The 18930-nt window shown below is 31.5% G+C and overlaps 1 protein-coding gene across 1 annotated transcript in view; it reads left to right on the plus strand.

Moving 5' to 3' along the window:
* aux (cyclin-G-associated kinase) overlaps positions 1-18930 on the plus strand; it is a 113214-nt gene that overhangs the window by 89842 nt on the left and 4442 nt on the right. Inside the window, exons 21-25 of the mRNA XM_085816562.1 lie at positions 961-1199; positions 8049-8304; positions 11340-11588; positions 11675-11829; positions 17918-18091. Of these exons, the coding sequence (XP_085672688.1) occupies positions 961-1199; positions 8049-8304; positions 11340-11588; positions 11675-11829; positions 17918-18091 (1073 nt within the window). The remainder of the gene's footprint in view (positions 1-960; positions 1200-8048; positions 8305-11339; positions 11589-11674; positions 11830-17917; positions 18092-18930) is intronic.

Raw genomic sequence — 18930 nt, forward strand, 5'->3', positions numbered from 1 at the left:
ATCTTCTGGCAGTAAAGATCTGTGTCGATGGCAAGTTTTAATTGTCAATAAATTGTGTTAAAAAATTTTGACTTCACCGATTAGAAAGGGAGCACCAAATGGAACTTGCCTAGTTAAAAATCTGATATCAAAAAAAGTAATAAATTGTTTTTTTAAATGAATTGAAGAACGCTGTACATTCATTCAACTGTGATTAAAGGAACTGCTATGGAACTTGCCATCCGTTAGATCTCATCTCTTTTGTTGGTGACACCAACTGCACCGTTATGTTGGTTAATTGGCAGCTAGTTTTCAAAACTCATTAGATATTCACTATAAGTAAATGAATTGCATGACACTAATGAAAGGACTGCATGATTGTATTTGTGTTTTGTGTATTTGTGCTTATCTCCCCTCCCCCGACAGGAACATAGGCTGCATAGTAATTTTTAGGTCAGGTTGCATTCTAATTTCATAAGGTGATTACTTGAACACAATCTCTCTTTATGAAAATATCTGTTTCTTGAAGAACCAAAATACCTATTTGGTCATCTCTTAGTAAATCCCAAATTGTGAAATCCATTGCAATATATATATTTTTAAATTGATTATATGAAATATACGATTGCTCGAGCTATGGTTATAAAGACAATTATTGCTAGAAAAGAAGGTAAGCCAAACTGATTACATTTGGCACCAAGGAAATATTCCAAAACGAAAAGGCACCAAATGGTATGGATATGGCTTTATTGGAAAAGTGCTTAATTTTATGATCTATGGAAGTAGTATTAATTGCATTAAACTTAAATAATTCTAACTGTACATTTCCTGAGTTTTAAAAAATATTACCATTAGATATGTAACTAAACTGTGAGTTATGGTTACAAATATCAATTTTGTTAATGTAATTAACTTTTTATGTATTTAGGAATTTTTCTTTATCTTTTTTTTTAAAAAACATGTTTTATTTGTTTGGAATAGGTACAAATAACAACGACTTGAACTACAGTGATGGTTTTAATGCATTTACTGATAATTTATCATCTTCGAAAGTTACAGATTCATCTGATCCTTTCTCCATATTGCAAGATAATAATGCACAGTTTTCAAATTCCAAACCTGTTGGAAATACAGCTGATCTGTTTGATCTCTTGGGTTCAACTAATGGAAGTGGATTTGATAATCTAAAGACAAGTGTTAGTGCTAACAGTACTCCTCAGGTTTGTATTCATAAAAATTCTGAATATTTGATATTAAGTATTGTTATAATGTAATTATGTTTTGGGGGGTTTTATTATGAACTGCAAAGATACAAAAAAAAAAAAAAAAAAGACGCACCAAGAAGGAGTTATCCGAAGGGTATGAAAATCAGTAGAAGTGATGTACAGAAAAACAAATAAATACAGTTTGAAAAAAATAGGATGATTTATTGAAGTAATAGAGCTTTACAAAGTGAAAAAGGTCAGTAATGCATTTGTCCACCAGTGGTCCTTATGCAAGCAGTTATTCGGCTTGTCATCGATTGATAGAGGTTGCGGATGTCCTCCTGAGGGATATTGTGCCAAATTCTGTCCAACTGGTGCGTTAGATCGTCATCATCCCGAGCTGGTTAGAGGGCCCTGCCCATAATGCTCCAAACATGCTCAATAGGAGAGAGATCCGGCGACCTTGCTGACCAAGGTAATATTCGACAAGCATGAAGGCAAGCAATAGAAACATGTGCGGTGGGGGGTGAACATTATCTTGCCAAAATGTAAGCCCAGGGTGGCGTGACATGAAGGGCAACACAACGGGCCTTAGAACATCGTCAATGTACCGCTGTGCTGTAAGGTTGCAATGGATGACAACCAAAGGGGTCCTACTATGAAATGAAATGGCACCCCAAACCATCACTTCTGGTTGCCGGAAGACGGTCAGGTTGGTATCACAGTGCTGGTCATTGGGGCTCAGTTCAAAGCAGGACTCATCACTGAAGACTATTCTACTCCACTCAGTGACATTCCAGTGTGATTGAGCCCAACACCACTGCAAATGGGCATTGCGTTGTACAGAGGTCAATGGTAGTCGGCGCAAGGGGCGTTGTGACCTCAGCCCCCTTTCTGTGAGCCATCTATGAATAGTCCTTGCGGTCACTGAAGCACTAGTTGCACGTACAATCGATGATAATGATGCATCTGGGGCTGTTAGTGCCTCTCTGACGATTGCTCACTCTTCACGTTCTGTCGTTTCTCTAGGCCTACCTCTTCCTTCTTGATGCTGTGTGCGGCCATGCTTCGCCCATTCCTGCCAACATCGTCAAATAGTGGCATCGCTCCTGTTCAAATGTCGAGCTATTCGCCAATAAGATCAACAGTCTTCTTTGAGCCCAACTACACGAGCTGTCACAAATTCTGACATCAGCACATATCGTTCGCGCACCTTTATGCGAGGCATAGTTACTTCTACCAGAGTACACGGAATGAAATTTGTGAAGCCTGGAATTGTAATTTCTCCTCTTAAATATCTTGCCAGTTGCACAGATCAGATGCGCTGTAGAGACAACCATTCGTTCATGGGCAGCCGAAATGTAAAATTTTGCATTTTCCGTCGAAACCTGTCCGCGTATCAATTTGTGTCCAATTTGCTTTATATCTTAAAAAATCCATATTAATACTACTAAAAGGCTTTTATAAAAGAAAATGATTATGTAAATGTTTTTAAAATAATTATTTTGCCCGTATGAATAAGATGAAACAAATGTTGGAAGAATGACAAAAATGAAGTCCAATTAAAAAAATTTGTATTATTTTTTTGAATAATAGGTAAATTTTCTTCACATTCCCCCCTCCCTAAAAATAGATGACATATTGTAAGAATTTTTCATGCTGAAATTAAAAATATAACGAAATTACAGGCATGTGAGTTTCCTTTGTTTCCACTACATATTGATTTATAATGCATATGATTGAGTTCAAATAAAAAAAATATCATATAAATCCTAGTTATTGTTTTATATATCACAAGTGGACATCAAATTAAAAATTAAACAAATTTTAAGGAAGAATTTTAAATCTAGGTTTTAAATAAAGCTCTTGAAAATAGGTAAAGGATGTTTTCCAATTGCTACATGACCCAACTGTATCATGACATTAAAGTATTATATTGAAGGGCAAAACACACTGAAATCACACCAGAAAAATGGAGCGTTGTCTAACTTTCACCATAGAAACCCACTTATCACAAAGAGAAATTGGTAAGCAATTTCATTCAATGTTGTGTGATGTTAAGCGCAAAACCTGAGTTACTTTTGATGAAGCATTATTCCAGATAGCTCATACAAGCAGAAAATCACACAAAATGAAATGATGCTGTGTTTTTGAAAAATGCAAGTTGTCCATCTAGATAATCTTTCTGAAAAATGGTTTTATTTTCATTTGATGCTGCTGTAGGTGATAATATTCTATGATGATGCCTAAAAAATGAAATGAAAACTCTAGTAGCTGTTAATAGATCAAGATCAAGATATCAAGGGGGAAAAACCAGGAAATAACTGAATGGGATATTTTCTGATTAAAAGGGATACAAAGAATAAAATTTATGATGTTGATTCCTTGTGGATAATATAAAGTTTACAATGCTGGTAATAGTAATAGTTGTATTAAGAATTTACATGCAAAAATATTAGTTTATGTTAGAGTGATATCACATTCAATTTGTTCATATGATTATGACTTATCAACGTGTATCCAGAATTTTGCTGTTACAAATAAGTTACTTTTATATCTCTCTGTACCATAAAATTATATTTATTTGATCAGTAATCTACAATTGAAAATCTCATCTAACTCATGTGACATTGTCCAAGTTTCCTGCAATTGAACATCTACATTTTCTGCAAACAAAACTGCTAAGCTCTGTTGTCATGCTCGCTTTGTAAAATAAATGTGAAAAACCCTTGATTTTATTTTTCCTTAAGAGAAAATTAATATTTTCTTCAAACAAAAGCATCACCATAAATTTAATTATTTAAAACTTATTAATCTGGGGTATTAAAATTATTCTGTTATTTGTAGTGTAATCTCTCAACACAGACCTTTCTGTGTTTATATTATTTCCCATATGATTTGTGTATTTAAAATATGCAAGTAAAACAATTTTCAAGCTATAAATAAATATTTTGAATTATTAATATTTATTTATAATGACCACTAGAATTATTTGATGAGGAGTATGTTCAAACTTCTGCCAAGAGGGAAAATCCATCATTTTGAGAAACTAGTAATTTTAGTGTTAAGAAAGTTGTTAAATGTAGAGATGGTTGCTTGAAATAATCTATTCAATGGATCTTTACTGCAATCAAGCTTTTTTATAATGTAATGGTAACCTTGTAATCTTTTTATAATGCAAGGGCCAAACAATGGACTCTATCTGCTGCGTTGAGCTGTAATGTTAGAGGAATCAGTAAGAGTGAAATCATTTGATACAAAAAATACTGAGTTGTGAAGAGCTCCTGCCACATCTGGGTGAAATGATATCTCAGTATACAGTAATAGAAACAAAAATAAATTGAGAGATATGTATAATGCAAAATGAATATCAATACAGTAAAAAAGAATAAAAAATATGAAAAACTAGCCCTTATGAGGGAAAAACTATGTACAATGGATACAAAGACTAAATAGAGAAATTATTGTCATTTTTCAGATATGCATTAAAAGGTCAAGTCCAGAGGATTCTTTAAGAATTTCACGATCAAACAAGTTAAATTGACTAGGCTGTTCACAATTTATAGGCTGTAGTATAAAACTTTTCGTTAATCTTGTAATTATTATCAGTGTAGATGGGCTTGTTGTATGGTGTAGGTTTAGTCTTATTTATATAAGCCAAAAGGAGCTTAACAGTGAATGTTGTCTTTCCATCACTCAGTAATAAATTGATCAATGCTCTTTTTAATTATTCTACTGAGCTGATCGATTTTCTTTTTTTAGCTGTGGATGCTCGTCATCCTTTCAGTGTTATTTTTAGGGATCTTTCCGGAGGCGTTTTGTATGGTTGCTTTAATGCTTTTGATCAATATTTTGACTTCAGAGTTTGTCTTTTCTTCAGTTCTCCAGTGTTTGAGTAGTAAGTTGTAAAAAGAATCTCTAATCCATTGTGTTTCCATTTTCATTAGGTTTTGTGGTATCTAGAGTGACAAGAATAGAAATGCAGTCAGAAGATAGATAACTTGTGTCTAACATTTAATCTCCTTTGAATATTTGTGCTTTAAAGAAGTTAGTCCAAAATAATCACGTTTTTAAAGCCAAATTGGTCCATACATATACTTATTCAATACATACTGTGAAACAGGTTTATTTTAGATATATTCATAAAGAATGTTTCCACGTTTGTTTGTACTTTGGCAACCCCATTCTGTTTGCTTTGGATTTTGGTCTCCAGCAAGAATGACCAACTGATTGTCAGGTAGGAGATTGGATAAAGTTGTTTTGTTCAGGTAGTTATTTTGAGGTTTATACAGTGTCTTTAAACATTTTCATAGTACCGAAGTATTATAGAGACAATAACCATCTTGTAGTTGTTACTTCTGTCTTCTTCTATTACACAAAACTATAACAAATTTCTAACATAAATTGGTTACACCACTGTCTTCATAAATGATGCGATTGCACCTGTACAATCTGTAGTTTATTAATTTTAGAAGCCACCTGCCAAAGATCTCTGTGATTAATGCTGTACTCACATCGTAATTAATGAGAAATTAATGAATAATATTCGATCTGTATTTGAAGTGTGCTTATCTATTAACTGTGGATGAGGAGGTGATATCTTTATTTTTGGATTGTACTTTTTGCTGGATGAGCAGTTGCAGATTTGACTTTTATTCTTAAGAAAAAAGCTAAGTCAGTGAATATTTTTTGTGCTTCGGTTAAAACTTCTGTGTTTAATCCTCTTGTTAGGGCTTGTGCATAATTTTTTTTTCGGGGGGGGGGGGACCTATTTGTCAGAGCGTAATTTAGTTTTATCCTTTTATGCCTTGGAGAATTTATTGTAACTGCAAAAATGTGAAGTATATGAAAAACCACAGTTTGCACAGTAGAGGTCATTGTTTTTATGAGGGCACTCGTTTGAGAAGTGATTTTGCCCACAGTGAACAAACACATTTAGGATTATGATTGTATCCTGCCTGGGTGTAGTGGAACCTTTGGGAAGGATAGCATTGCAAGATCCCCTCCCAAGATAAATGACATCTTCAATTTTGAGGCCACAGAGATGCATTTCGTGGAAAATCTATTTAGACTGTTTGCTCACTTTTTAGCAGAGTTACTAAAAAAAGTGAGAGCTTCATTCTCTCACCTTCTTTTCTGCATGATATTTGCTTGACATTTATTTCATAGTTTTTGTCTTTGAACTCCTCTGTTATGTCTTCTATTTTAGTATCAGTTATTATGCTTCATACAATCAAGCCTCTTATCTTCGGGTAAGGGATAACATTTAAATTTAATGTTTATAATTTTCCGTAACTTTGTCACTTTCCTATATGAAAGTGCTGTTCTGAATGTGACTTTGTCCATCTAGGATTATTTTTACATCACAATCAGTGGTTCCCTCATATCTGAAGAATTCTGTTATTTGTTTCCATGGATGCATATTATCCTTAATGATTATTGGAGGTATTTTTTCATATGTATTATTGATTTTTGTCTCTTGTGAATTTATATTTCTATTATTTTTGCTGTTAGCCGCATTTTTATTTTTCCATGTGCTATTTTAGTTTGTTGGGTCTCATCAATAGTTGTGCTCATGTCATTATTTCAGTATTTAATTCCTTTTTATCTGTCATGAACAATTTTTTTCTTTTCTCCTGGCAAGCTCCCAAAGCTTAAGAGTAACTATGTAAATTGGCAGTCCAGTAAATCCAAGCAAATACGAGGTAACACCAGCAGCGATTGTGCAGACGGAGATAACCTTCAAGCTTGAAAGTCTCCCTCCAAAATGAGGCTGACCTTCTGCCCTGTAGATATTACTCTTTTCTATTTTGAGCCATGTGACACTTTGTAATTGCTTACATTATTCCAAGAAAATATTGCATATTTTCATACATATACTCTTGTAATTTTCATGGTGTTTTTTGGTTTATGGTATGTCACTTGATGCCAAAAGTAAACATTGGCATGGAATCTACCTGGAGATGGAAATAACTCTAAAAATATATATACAACTTCATAAAAAGAAAGACTATTTTATTAACTTGAAAATAAACGCTAAAAACAGAGACAAAAATTCAGAAATAAGAAATATGTATAATAAATTTCACTAGAATAATTTGAGGTTACACAGGATGCTGCTAATTTCATCTAATACTACCGTATGCATTTGCTTCTTCTTGTGCAACTAGTGCCAAATGAATGCAGTTAAATGAAATCCAAATAGTGCAGGGCAGTGCCGCATTGATGCTTATTTCAGAATTTCACACTGTCTTGCGACCTTTCAGCTGTTTGCATATGGCATCCAATAGCAGCATCACTAAAACTGCTGTAACTAATTTGCAGGTATTTATATCTAGCAGCTGGTGATTCATCCACATTCCAGCAATCAGAGGGAATTATATTTCCTTCTGCCATGTTTTCTTGTATTGCTGTAACCAAAGTTTTCATTGAATGGTCCATCACAGCCACTAGGAAACACTTTCTTGATTCATGCCATTTATGATCTGATAACCAAATGAGGCTCCAAAACTTTTGTCAATTTAATTTGCAGTTATGACAGGCACTGTATTAACAAGAAAGTACTATTTTTATTGTGTTATGTGTCATTGTGCCTTATTTGAAAAGTATATTGTTAAAGTTATAAATTTCTTTTGTAATAACATTTTTTTAAACCATACATAATTTCATTATACAATTTGCAATACTTAGTACCTAAGGTGTCAAAAGTTGAGCCAGGTAAAATATAGAAACATACAAAGTGTGTTTCTAAAAGGTTAGTAAGCAAGAATGAACTCAGTTTACTATTTGAAAGCTTACTAAAGCAGCTGTTGACAAGTATAAATTTTGTTATTTTTTTTTACTTAAGTTTTACAATATTTTTAGCATAAACCTGGGATGTCATCTAGTGCATCTGCATTCAACATGAGCGCTGCAGCAAATCAAGATTCTTCTCTAATGGGTAGTTGGGATTCTGTATACCAGTCTGGAAGTACAACTAATAATACTCCATTGGCAGCACCTAATGTGATGGGAGCTCAGAGTTTTCTTGGTCAGAGACTTAATCCAGGGGGTATACCACGTAATGCATCAACTCCCAACTTAGAAGCATTAGCTAAATCAGATCCATTTGCAGATTTAGGTATGGATTAATTTTTTATGTTGCATTTTATACATTCAAACTAGAACTTTTCATTCGTATGTAATGAATTGAAAAAAGTGGATTTTGTCTTTCAATCTTAAAATATTAAAACTTGTGGCTCAATTCTGAGCTCCTAAAAAAGTTTACTTATGTGTTTATCTAAATATATTTCCAGTAATATTTTCAAATAAAGTAATTTTTTTCACATAAATTATAGAATTTCTAATCTAGTTATAGCTTGGTTTTTGATGACTCCTAGAGAAAGTCTGATTAACAGGTACCTGATATTAATAGAATATTAATAACTTTTCCTAAAATTGGCTGATGGTGACTATTATGAACAGCATGGGTGCATGACTTTACATACATTTCTCTTACTGCAATTTTAATACACATCAGTTTCTAAGAGAAGAACCTTCAAAAAGGCAATCCTTTTAACTGACAAATCACAGATGCTGTACTATGTTATTGTATTGAATGCAGAAGAACTATGCTAATGAAAAGCTGAAAAGAATTTTAAGATTGTGACATTCTATCTCGTATGGGCACTTGCAGTCTGTGTTAATTTAATTAAATAAGTTTGAGTGAAACGTGCACACTCACATGTGTGCATATTTATTTATTTGTGTATCTGAGTGCATGATATGCATTCACTTGTGAAATATCTTCATGTAGAGGCAATATTTTTTTAAAACAGTAAAGGATTTTGCTTAAAAATTTTTTTTTAATTTGTATGTTCTGCATAAAATAGTTAAGTTTGATTGGGGTTATTTGAATATGGGAAAGCACACAAGGGTTACCTGCATAAAGAGAAAGATTCCTTCATAGAGAACTTTTTAAAGCGAACTGGCTTGTGTCTATGTTTCATATGAGAAAAACCATGCAACTAGCCTATTCATCAGGATTTGAATCTATATTGAATTACCAGTGTTCAGCAATTTTAACCATTTGGCTGCTATTGGGCTTGTACAGAGAGGTAAAATTCCATTTAGTAAAATATTTACTGTTCCCTAATTAGTTAAATTAAAAACTACATATGTATATGTTATATAAAAAACAATATGTATAGTATGTATGTTATCACGAAAGACCGCAATTGGAGAATGTCAGAATTCTCTGGTATGTGTCAACACATACCAAATATGTTGGCGAAAGACCGAATATTGTGTTTGTATGGATTTGGACTATCACTGGTTTATGTTGACAGGCACAGATTATGCTTTGGTGGAGGTCGAAACGAGAAGCCAAGAAGACAGACAGAGAGGTGACAAAATGCCAAATTCTTTATTTTGTCACAATTGAGGTTACATGGCATCCATTTGTTATATTTTATGTATCATTGCATGCATAGCAAGTAATTATGCTGATCCGCTTGTTGAGGGCCTGCCCTTTTCTTATCAAAGTTTATTTTGTTATTATATTTGTTCATTTCTGCTTATTAATTATACCATTACTGTATTATAAGAACATCTGATTTGCCACCCAGACGGTATAGTGGTTAGGGGAGCTTGACCAAAGGGCCCGGGTTCTAATCCCGGAGAAGTAAAATTGTCTGTCCCTTCATAGGAGGTAACGGTGGGTGCCTGTTATAGGTGTCTCCACAATAAAATGGTCACTGCTTCTGGCCCTAGTAGTGGCCAATGCCGTTATAGGCAAGTGCCCGCCATTTGTAGGGGGAAAAAATCCGATTTTGTTTTATGATGAATAAATAAGTAAATATTTTAAGAGAATTTCATGGATGTGTAATATAAACATTTTAGTTTTATATTGATGACTACTCTTTGTTTTTACATGAGACTATAAAATTCGTTCATGAAAAATTGATACTTCAGTTTAGAATATTTTTTTATTGGTTTTTAAAGGTGGGGTGTTTTTGAAATTTTGCTCAAAAGGCTTTTCTTCTATCTCCAAGCTCTTTTTCTCCTTGAAGGAAGATGGAGAATACGTAATATATAAAAATATGAAGAAAAATTATTAAGAAATTAAATATAATAGAACAAATTTCTAACTTAAGTGGCAATTGTCCTTTAAGTTCTTAATTTCAGTGAAGTGCATCCCCTCTTCAAGGATCTGCATTATTATTTCTCTACTATGCAAAAGCTCTTGTCCAATCACTGTGCAGGATTGAAATAGAGAATAAGTTAGTGTGGTGTTAAAAATTCATTTCAGTAACACATTTATTACAACAGAATTCAGTTTACTTCCTGTGTACTAATAAGGTAGTATCACTTTTTTTTTAATTGGAGTTGGATTTTTCTAAGCTGTAAGTGTATGCATCTTATTTACTATTAGTTTATTTGATATTTGAGGTCCAAGTCATTTAAACAGTCTTTTATCTTCATTATTCAGCAGAAACAATAGTAGGATATTTTTATTGAGAAAATGTATCATCAGCCAGAGAAAATGTTGGGGAGAGATTGCAATTATAAGATGTTTTTAAAATATGTGAAAAGAAAACTGCATTTTAAAAATCAAAGAAATAAATTAAAATTCGATTATCAAAATGTATTGCAAATGAAAGTAAAATAATTTAGAAATAACGTTTATTCATATAGAAAGTAAACGCACCAATAAAAGTGTTTTCATTTGTTTTCTGAAATAAAACTTGGTTCATCTTTTTAAAGGTAAACTTTGATTTGATTAATTTTTCATAAGATCAGTCTGTATTTAAAGTTGTTATGAAAAAGAAGGAAACTTTTCAAATCATCTTATATTCGTTCAAATGAAAGAGTTTTTTTGTGTAGGGAAATGCTTGTAAAGTGATATAATATGAAAAGAAACTTGTCAGATAACTCTTTGTAAGGAAAAGTTGATGAGTTTTGGATTATTTGGATGCAATATTCATGCGATTCTGTTATTTTTCTGGTATGAAAAGTCCAAATGTTCTGTTGCATGAGTATTTGTCAATGTCATTAGGATATATTCCTAATGACATTGACAAATGTTATTCATCCTGTGTAAGGTATTGTGTGATCTTTATTATTACACAAATGATCATTAAAATTCTTATTTTGTAATTTTATGTTATTATATAGGTTCTTTGGGTAAAATGAAATTTGGAGCTGAAAACAGTCAACCAACTTTTGAGAAACCCGTATCGAATACTGGCAACCAATTCCTAAATACTAGTCCTCAACATTTTCCTAGACCTCAGTCTTATGGAGGCACAACTAATTCGGCATGGCAGGCAAATGCTGCACCTCCTCCGCCCTCAAAGCCTGACTATAATCGAACTCATTTTTCAAGTGTCTTTGGAGAAAGAGATGGAGTTAAGAAGGGTGGAGGTAATTATTTCTCTTTGTGTCAGGATACTTTAACTTTAAACTTAAATTTGTTTTCATTAATTATGCATGTTCTTAAAATTATCTAGCTCCAAAGCCTAAATTGGGTGAAGATGAATTTATGGATTTGATTGGTAATCAAGGCTTTACAGGTTTTACTGCTAAAAAAAATGAAGGTCCAAAAACAATTGCTGAAATGAGGAGAGAAGAACTTGCTAGAGAAATGGATCCTGAACGTTTAAAGGTTTTTATTTATTTTATTTCATGTGATATTAGAGCAATTTTAAAATTGTATATGGTTTTCAATATGTAATGCATATTGAGTACAAGGTTTATTGAACATTGTGATTGTTCTGGAATTTTTTGAAGTTGAAAATGTACTTCATTAAATGCTTTTTATTGATTTTCAAGTCTGTTTAGTGTAATAAAGCAGGATTTTCCTTTTAGACATTGTCACTTTTAGCCCTGCCTCTAAAAATTAGCAGTGTTTAAATGTCCTTAATATTCTCTAGTTTCCTTTAAAAATGATTTTTTTTACCTTTAAAAGTCCTTATTTTTGGTTGAAGTTTGCATATTAACTTTAAGTTTGATATTTCTATCCCCTTACTGTCATTGCACTTTATATGAATATCAAATTCAAGTCACAGAACTCGTAACAAACTGGTGTTATGAAAATGAAGAGTAATCAGTCACCTCAGAGTGAAAGTTTTTGGGTGCCTGATTGGTTTTTCAGCTTTATATGACAGATGTTGAAAATTAGGATTCTAGGAAAGGTCACATATTTCTGAGAAGAATTCAACTGGTTCCAGCTCCCAATCATTAAAAGTAGAGGAAATTATCTTGAGCAGCATTTCTTGAACTGTGGGTTGCGACCCCAAAATTTAATTCAGATGTATGAATTTAAAGAAACATTAGTTGGAAATTCTTCATTATCTTAAATTTAATATGTTACATTTTTTGTGCAGCATATAATAGTAATACTGCCCAAGTTGAGCTCTAAATTACATTTACATATTGAAAAATATCACTAAATGCATAATAATAGAGGTATTGCATTGCAATGCATGTAAGTTATTTCAGAACTAAAATATGCTATCATTCTGCCCCACACAGGTGTATTGAGAATAAGGTTAGAAGTGCTATGAATACAGAGTGTTGACTTTTCTCCAGTACAATCATTTATTTCTGTTTAATTCCAACAAGAGTGTACATTACAAGAATAATATCATATTGTATCGTACTGCTGTAATCGACTAAGATTGGCACTTGTTTGAATAATTATTATGCAAGATATTATTTTATTTATATTTTAGGATAAAAGTATTTTTTACCCTTGGATAAAAAGCTGAAATTTATTAACAATGGTAAGACACGAATGGTAATGCTATAAAAATTTCTTCAAGCAAGATCTAGTAATCAAAATGAGGTATTTCAGATATGAAGAGGAAAATATGGTGAAACATTTCTCCAGTTCGGCTTAACTCTCAGTAACTGTGATGGTAATGAACAACCTGTTTAATTTGCAATAATCTTTGGGAGAGTATGGAAATTGAAAAGGATTCTTGAATCGGAACATCTTTCGTATGTCAATAAACTGAGAGAATATTTTGAAAATCTGTTAAAATCTTAGAATAATACATATTTTGAGAGTTTTGAAACACATTTTGAAATGCGACATTTTGAGAAATTTATCACTGTTAAGCAAAAAATATTTCCTCACTTGTTATGAAGTTTCATATCTAATAGCTAGAAACAAAAAGCTATACACCTTGGAGAAGATCTTATGTTATCTTCTGCAATTAAAATGGTAGAAATGCTTCACAGATGTAAGTATAGTGATGAAATTTGGAAAATTCCTTTCATACTTTCTTGATAGAATTTCTAAAATTAGTAACAACAAGTTCGAATAGCATATTACTGGACTTTAAAAAAGCCTAAAATTTACAGTTCAGTTGGATAAATTAACCGATATTTCAAAAATAGCTCAGTAATTAATATATGACAGATATATTTATAAAAAAACATCAATGAAGAATGATCCTTGTAGTGTGTCACTATTTCATAGTGCGCCTTTGTCATAGCATGAAAATACAAGATGAAATATATAGTAGTACAGTTGATAAATTTTTCAAAATTGAAAATTTTGCTGGAATATGCACAGCTTGTGCAAAAACAATGGCGGATGAACATTTTAGTTTTGAATCATTCATTAAGGCTTGTAGTAACGATCGTGTAACTATTTCACTCTGCCTAATCCAGCAAAAGGACATCAGCAAAAAAAAAAAAAAAAAAAAAAAAAAAAAAAAAAAAAAAAAAAAAAACTTAGTGATGTGCTTCAGCATGCTGTCAAAATTATAAACTTTAATAAAAGCAGTGCCCTTAACAGCCACTTATTTTCAAGTTTCTGTCAAGTCATGGATTCTAAATGCAAAAATTTATTTTTACATGTAGAAGTAAGACAGATGTCAAAAGAGCTAATTTTATGGTATCAAAACTGTGTTGTTGTCAGATATTTTTGAGAAATTAAACAATCCCAACTTGTCTGTTCAAGGAAAATAGTAATTTATTTACTCTGAATGATAAAATTGAAAATTTTATTACAGAAACTAAATCTCAATGTGTCTGTGCAAGGAAAATAGTAATTTATTTACTTTGTATGATAAAATTAAAAGTTTTATTATAAAGATCAGTATTTTGAAGAATAGAGTAGGATATGATTTATTTGAAATATTCTTGATTATTGACAGTTTTATAATTGAAAAAATTAATTAAAAAAATTTAATTGAAAACATCATTATAGATCAGTTAAAAGCTGTATAAACATAATTATGCAATTACTTTAGATCAAATTTTAATGTAAAAAAGTTATCTTTGATTAAAAAATTATTTTTGATTGAAATTAATGAGATTAATCACCTGTCTTAAAAACCTAAGCAGACCTTAAACTGCACTGGAACCCAGCTCCAGAAGCTCTCAGTTTTTGAGATAAATCTTAAGTCTAGCTGAAGTGCACTAGAACCCTTAAATGAGAGGGTACTGGAATTTCTTTTATGTAACTGAAGCCAAGTTTCAGCAGGCAAATCTTCAGATTTTGAAAATTTTATTTTAATAATAAGCCTACTTTAAAAACCGATTTTAACTTTTGAATATATGCCTGCTATTCTCTAGAAACTGAACTCTTTGATGATCAAATTGAGAGAATTAAAAAGCTCTCACCCACATGTCAGTGGCTTATTCTCCAGAAAGTGCAATGAATTTAAGAAGTCAGATAAATTTTTCACTACCAAAAGTACTATAAATTGAACTATTTGGAAGGATGTAATTAAATATAGAGGATGAAAGCTATCACTTATATGTCACTTGTCACAGGGTCTTAATTTTTCTTGTCTTAGAACTCGTACTTCATGGGACATTTTTTATCTGTCACATTTTGCTTAACAGCTAGAATAATATCAGCAGGGGTCATGTTCAGAAAGTGATGGACTCTTCTGTCTTTGTTTTCACCCCTACACATTCCTGTTAAAATTTCCCATAGCCATGCTGTTTTGCCCAAAATTCCATCCCTCATCCTCGATAACCTGTTGTGGGTCCCTCATCAACCATCCTCTTATGATTTTCTCACCATCCAATATCCTTTTGCCCAATTCACTTTTAACTCTTCCTCCCCCCTACTTCTTGAATTTCATGCATATCTATTTGAAGATTTCTTAAAACTTCTTTGCATAAAATATTCTACATAACAATGCAGCATAAATAACTGTAACATATTATTATGTATTGATATAATTATTACAAAAATCTGTAAATGTGTAATATTCTAAATTTTAATTTATTTGATAATTACCTATATGTTTAGAGCATTTGTATGACTATTACAAAATGAAACTTTCTATTGAGATAAAATTTCAGATTCTGCAATTTAATTCTGAAAATTTAAAGGCAAGTGACTGAATTTCTGTTTTTGATGAATTTTCTGTGAAAAAATAGTTTTTCAGTTCAAGTCTCTATAATTTCCAGTAGAGTGAAATAGTTTCAATTTTAAGGCAGTTTTTTTTACTAAAGCATTATTTATCATGTATCCCACAAATTATGATTTGAATTTATAATAATATCATATTTATTACATTTTGGTTTTTAGAATTAGCTGAAGAGGAAAATAATTTTACAAAAAATGCTGTGGTGAGCTGTTCATAGCCCATAATTGAAGTTTTGGTGATTCTTATTTTAGATATTACTTAATTAGCCTAGTAACATAACCACAGTAAAAGTTTTGGTATACATATTTCAAATATAAAGAAATAATACGATGATAATTTAGAAGATTAATGCAAATCTGATTTAGTATTTAATATAACACTGGGTTTTGATTAATTGCAGGGCACACAGAAACTATCAGCTTAGTGAGAGGATTGTCTTCACAGAATGTTTTTTATCAGAAATTGACTCATCTTTACATTGTACATAGGAAAAAATTCCGTGTAGCAAGTCTTTTGGTTAAAAAGTTACTTTACATGAAACTATAAAAATTTTTCAAGTTTTAAATAAAATCATAGTATTTGTTTAGTAAAAAGTATAATAGTTCCTTTGTGTGATTAAATCGCAATATTCAAAAAATGTTACATTGCACTAATTAAATAGTTCATTCTTCCCTTTAGAGTGTATTTAATTATTCCAGAAATGTTACCCTCCCCAAATCACATTTGACATTAAGAAGGGAGAAGATGCTAGTAAAAAATAATGTCTTATTGTTGTGTAAAAGTTTCTGTACATGGAAGTTTAATTTATAAAAATGTTATTACATTTAGGAGTAGATGCTTTTTTTATTATTACATAGGATCTAAAATTGTGTGTGATATGAAATAAATAAATATCTAAATTAAGATTAAAATGTACATTAAAAAAAAAGAAGGTAAGAAAGTAAAGAAGAAGTTTTAACAATCATGATTTGAAATTCATTTAGAAAATTATTTACTAATTGTGAATATTAATATAAGTTAGTGATGTGAAAATAGAGGTAGGAATTAAGAGATTAAAGCGATAAGGAATGGAAGGGCAGACAAAAATAGAGAAAACGTCCCATCTTTCCAACCCCTCCTCATCCCAAGCTACACAATGGCGAGTGGTAATGCCACTGAACACTGGTAGTTCACCTAGGTTGGATTCCAAGTGAATGAGCTGGTTGTAAGAGCATTTTCATAGTTTTTCCCATATACAATGTGGTTACGAACCAGTTGTGTTTAGAAGGTTCTCTGTGAAGACATTCCTCCCCCCTAAGCAGATATCCTTAACATGCTTTGCCATAATTAAGTAAATCAGACCCATCTTTGCTTCTGCCATGTGGCACATGATGCTGAGATTAAAAGGATAGTGGGAGAACTGTTAAAAGACACTCCGCAAGTAACAAGGAAGGAGGAAAGGCAAATTATCATTTTGGAAAGAACTATGTAACCAAATTCCAACCTTCTAGCATTCTGTCTATTCTTATTAGTGCCATTTTACCTCTTCTCATTGATGTGCTGGGGGAAAAAAAGCTCTTTTTTTCTACCATCCTCTGAAATATTGCATTATACTGTTCATTCAAGCCTTAAATTCAACTGGAGTCCATTTAAGCTATTCCTTAGTTTATCTTATAAAACTTATTCCACTCACAACCCCAAATAACTTGATGTCAGTTATTTTTTTAATTATTTAACTATTTATCATTAATTTAATAATTTATCTCTTTAAATGTCATTGAATTTAAATTAAAATTATTTATTATTTTAATTAATTTTTATAATTTTTATTTGTTATTTTATTTATTTTTGCCATCTGCAAAATACAACTTCATTTCATTATTTTTCACATAAATTTCATTAGTAGACAAGGTACCTTTTTCTCGAAGAAATAGTGGGACGTATTCCTCTTTTGTCGGAAAGTTCCTAATTCTTATATGAATTAAGTATATTGGAATCTGGTAAAATAATAAAGTTTTGGTTGTTAGAAAATTTGTGCAGAGAATTGTGGGAAATATTTGCAGTGCTGATGATAGTGACTGAAACAGTATCTGGCAGTTTATCACTTGTGGGCAAGTATGGAGAAAATTGTCAAAAAAATGTATCATTTGCAAAACAGTGAGACCAGCACATTGGAAACATTGTTTGTTAAGTCAATTTCTTCCTTTATTTAGAGATTCCACTGTAGTACTGTAAAACGTTTGAAAATGCCATGGAAATGGTGATCACCATAAAAAAAATTATTGTATTTGCATGATAGTTATTAGTTGAGTAGTGCCTTTTGTTTGAATCATTATTTGTATAATCATATTAATACAGTGATTAAATTATTCATAGATTATGGATTGGACTTCTCACAAAGAACGAAATATCAGAGCACTTTTGTGTTCTTTACATACGATACTTTGGGAAGGAACTAGATGGAATGAAGTTGGCATGCATCAGTTAGTAACACCTGCAGATGTGAAGAAGTTCTATAAGAAAGCTTGCTTAGCAGTTCATCCTGATAAGGTATGTTTATAAGTCATTACTACCGAGAGATTTTTTTTAGTATGCATTTTGGATCAGTTATAATAAAAAAAAACTTTATTACTTAATTAATGATTAGTATTTGTGGAAAGGGCATAACCAATCTTTGTAGTAACAATTATTGAGTTGATTTAGTTTATGCCACTTGACTCGTATCATTAAGTAGAAATGGATCACAGTTTAGCTTATTATGCTTATGACAACTGTTTATGAGGTAGAGGAGGGCTTAACCGAAGTTCAGATTCTTAAAATGGCTTCTAATTGAAATAGAATTATTGAATCTAATGAAGTATCTTTTCCTATTTGCAATTGATAGCAGATTCCTCATACCATTATAAAGTAAAATGTGTGATGTGATAGTTTGCATGACAGTTTTGTTAGGAAATGGTACAAAAATATGCATAAATATGATTAAAAGCACATAGGGGATGTTTGCTGCAAGTTATATTCATGGCTTAAAAATTTCATTAAGAAGGGAATTTTTTATTAAAGTTGGATATGCATATTGATATTATGTTGCTGCATGTTGAAGTACAACAACATTATGGCATATTTCACTCATAATATGCTATTTAACTTTATGGATACAGTGGGACTGGATAGCATACACTTTGAATTGGATGTGCCAACACAGAAATATATCTGATTGGCTCAAGAAATCCAAATTGCAAAATCAAGGGTCTGAAAATATTGTTTTGAGAATGTTATTGCTTACTTTTTCAACATATGATATAATGCAGTCTTTTAGAAAGATATGTTAGCATGAGGTGTGTTTGTTACATTATACAAAGTTTTTGTACCTAAGTGCCAGATCAAATTAG

The sequence above is a fragment of the Stegodyphus dumicola genome, chromosome 5 (assembly GCF_044657685.1).
Source record: "Stegodyphus dumicola isolate Sdum_Otavi_A_Nest chromosome 5, ASM4465768v1".
Taxonomy (NCBI): Eukaryota; Metazoa; Arthropoda; class Arachnida; order Araneae; family Eresidae; genus Stegodyphus; species Stegodyphus dumicola.